Source organism: Priapulus caudatus, unplaced genomic scaffold, assembly GCF_000485595.1.
Source record: "Priapulus caudatus unplaced genomic scaffold, Priapulus_caudatus-5.0.1 Scaffold935, whole genome shotgun sequence".
In the NCBI taxonomy this organism is placed as follows: domain Eukaryota; kingdom Metazoa; phylum Priapulida; class Priapulimorpha; order Priapulimorphida; family Priapulidae; genus Priapulus; species Priapulus caudatus.
Window position 1 is genome coordinate 41512 of NW_014577996.1, and position 3035 is coordinate 44546.

Here is a 3035-nt window from a genome sequence, read left to right on the forward strand (position 1 = left end):
TGGCTCGTTTAGCTATTTCTGACTAATAGTAATATATATATATAATGTATAATATATATAGGGTTAGGGTTAGGGCTAGCGTTAGTCAAAAATAGCTAAACGAGCCAGGTCAAACAGAGGTCAGGAGGACATAGACCCTACGAGCGGTACTAGGACGTCATGTTTAAAGCGGTAGTAAGCCACACCAATTTTCTGTTCGAAGCGGTTAATTTTGATATTGTCACATCTTAAATTGCTTCAACGGCCATTAAAACGTTTGTGTTTTTCAAAAATTTTGCAGGCGGGTAATACTATACGACATTATAGTTCACTACAGGAAATGAGATTTTTGGTGGCTTATCCGCTTTAAAAGAATAAATATTGATAAGTATTCAGATAATGAAAATAACTGGTGTCTTGACACACCCCCAAAAGAACCTTTAGTGTCCACCCAATAACCTGATGTAGTAACCTTGACCCGTCATAACCTTGGTATGACCTTGCTCCATGCCCCTGGCATGACCCTAGTCCATGACCCTAGTCCAAGCCTAGCACGCAGACATTTCTGTTGTTACAATTTTTATCGTAGGATAACACCATCTTGCATCTTAGCAGCACCATTTGTCCATTTTTATGATGAAAGTAGCTAAGCAGTTTTAATTAAATTCACAGTATTGTTTACTGTGCTCTGAGGCATATACAGGCTTATGTCCTACTCTTAGGTATAGTTACATGTACCAGTAAAAAGCTTAGAAATAAAACTCTGCGCACATACAATGACCTATATTGGGGCTGTGGTTACAGTAAGAAATAGATTACTATCGGATACACTTTTGTCATCATTCAACCAAACCCGTATATAAGCCTAATGCAAGACACATGTAAGTACCATCTTAGAGGAGTGAAATTCCATGTAAGAACTCCTAGTCTAGAATAACAAGTAGCTTGACCACTAGTACTGGCATTATGTGAGCATGTTACAATCACAACAAATGTGGGTGGATACGTACGTGGGACATGCGATGATTGTTGTTGAAATGGCAATTTAGGAACGGTTTTGAAATTATTAGTGAAGGTATGAGATTAAAATTGAATCAGCAACCAGGAAATGGGAGTTTAGTTTAAAACGCAGACCTGTCTACTACAGGGTTTCTTATACATAGGAGGCACAGTGGCGCACCGCCGTTGTCAAATTTAACATCGCCGCTGTGAAGATGTTCCTGTATTTACTAATAAGTATATCCTGTATCTATTATCTATATACCTATAAATATATCAATACATCCTGAATTTGAATCCATCATGCACATTTTTTCCCAAACTGGCCATTACATTTTTTGTCTAAATTTCCCTCAGAAGAAACCCTGTACTATTACAAAATTCACAAAATTAACTATGGCTCAGAGAGTCTATGTCCCCCGGGGTATACTGCCGGAACGTACCTGGGTACGCGGTATACCGGAACGTACCCTGGTACTATCTAATATGCCGGACCGTATCTCGCCTACTCCACTAACGAGTCTAGAGAGTCGCCTACGCCTACTCCCTAACCCTAACCCTAACCATATCAAATAGTGACCAGGGTACATTCCGGTATACCAGACCGTACCCAGGGTACGTTCCGGCAGTACCCTGGGGGACATAGACCCTATGACTATGAGTTTAACTATGGGCACACCCATTCTTTATTTATCTGTGAGGTCAGTAATATAGTTGCTAGTGCGGTAGAGTAGAAAATGCTTACTACGTACTCTACAGATTCATAATTAATTGGGCTAGTACCCACATGATCATTCATGGTGAATGGAATATCTTGTACTTGTAGTTGTACAAGTTTGAAGTTGTAGAATGTGTCCTACACTGTTCATGTGTTCGTACAACTTGTACTACTACTAGTACTAGTTGTAACTATTAAAGGTTTTGAGCCGGCGTAAAGACATATACGTTCTAACATTAAGGACTAGCAAGCACCGCGCAGCTAGGGTGCTTACTAACACAGGAGCATTACTAGACTAGAACTAGTAGTAGTAGTAACAACATGTCAACATCATCCCACAGTTAGCAAAACTCCAGTCGAAGTCTCCAAATTGAGTCTGTAGTTTGACAAAACTTACGGTGAAATTTACGCCGTCAATGCTGCCAACTGCAAAGGTATGATCTCCTCGGTTCGCGGCTCCAGTCAGCACTTGATGCCTGTTCATTGTGCTCGGTATGACACAACGATGTCTATAAAATTACTATTTTCACTCTATCTAGTAATCTACAGCAACTTGTTTTCAACCTGCTTGCTAAACAGCCATTTTGGATGTGGCGTCTCACGAGAACGGAGAGCGGCTGATCGATTGGTTGCGAGAATGTGCGTGACCAACGCCAACACCACAGCTGCAGCCGCTTGCAGCCGCTGCAAGCCGCTGCTGCTGCCGCAAGCCGCTGCCGCTGCAGCTGCAGCCGCTGCAGTCGCTTGCTGACGACGCAAGCGTGGCGAAATCATTATGACTTATGTATTTGTATAATATATCCATGGTGAAATATAGTAACATATGACTTGCCACATTTGTCTATGTGTGATATTTAGCTACTGTGACAAATATACTGACAATTATCATTGTTGGATATATTATTATAATCGTATATAACCTACTATATATGTATATATATATATCAAGAGCTAATAATACCTATAATTAATAATACCTATAATTAATAATAAATAATAAGAGGTATTATATTAGCTCTTGATATACTTGATTATATATATATTATAATTGAATGCCCCTTTACGTGAATATTTCACAATACGTTCATTTCACAATGATGACTTATGTATAAACATGATCGCTATACATTGACGCGTTGATATAGGAAAGAAAAATTCGTTACGCGCAGGATGTGACCGGGAAAATATACAATGTGTCAGTTTTGCACGTGGAAGCGAAAAAATAAACAGAGTGGCTATAATATGCCCGGCAGCTGGCATACAGTAAAAACCCGCGTATAAGAACATAGATTGTTCCAAGGTAGCCTCAACATGTTCTTATATAAATGGTGCTTACTGA

The 3035-nt window shown here is 39.6% G+C and overlaps 1 protein-coding gene across 1 annotated transcript in view; it reads right to left on the minus strand.

The window, feature by feature from the left end:
* The window catches only part of LOC106814520 (dmX-like protein 1), a 5511-nt gene extending 3229 nt beyond the window's left edge, over positions 1–2282 (minus strand). The window contains exon 1 of the mRNA XM_014818834.1: positions 2094–2282. Within this exon, the coding sequence (XP_014674320.1) occupies positions 2094–2180 (87 nt within the window). The 5' untranslated portion in view covers positions 2181–2282. The remainder of the gene's footprint in view (positions 1–2093) is intronic.
* Between the last annotated feature and the right edge of the window lie 753 nt (positions 2283–3035).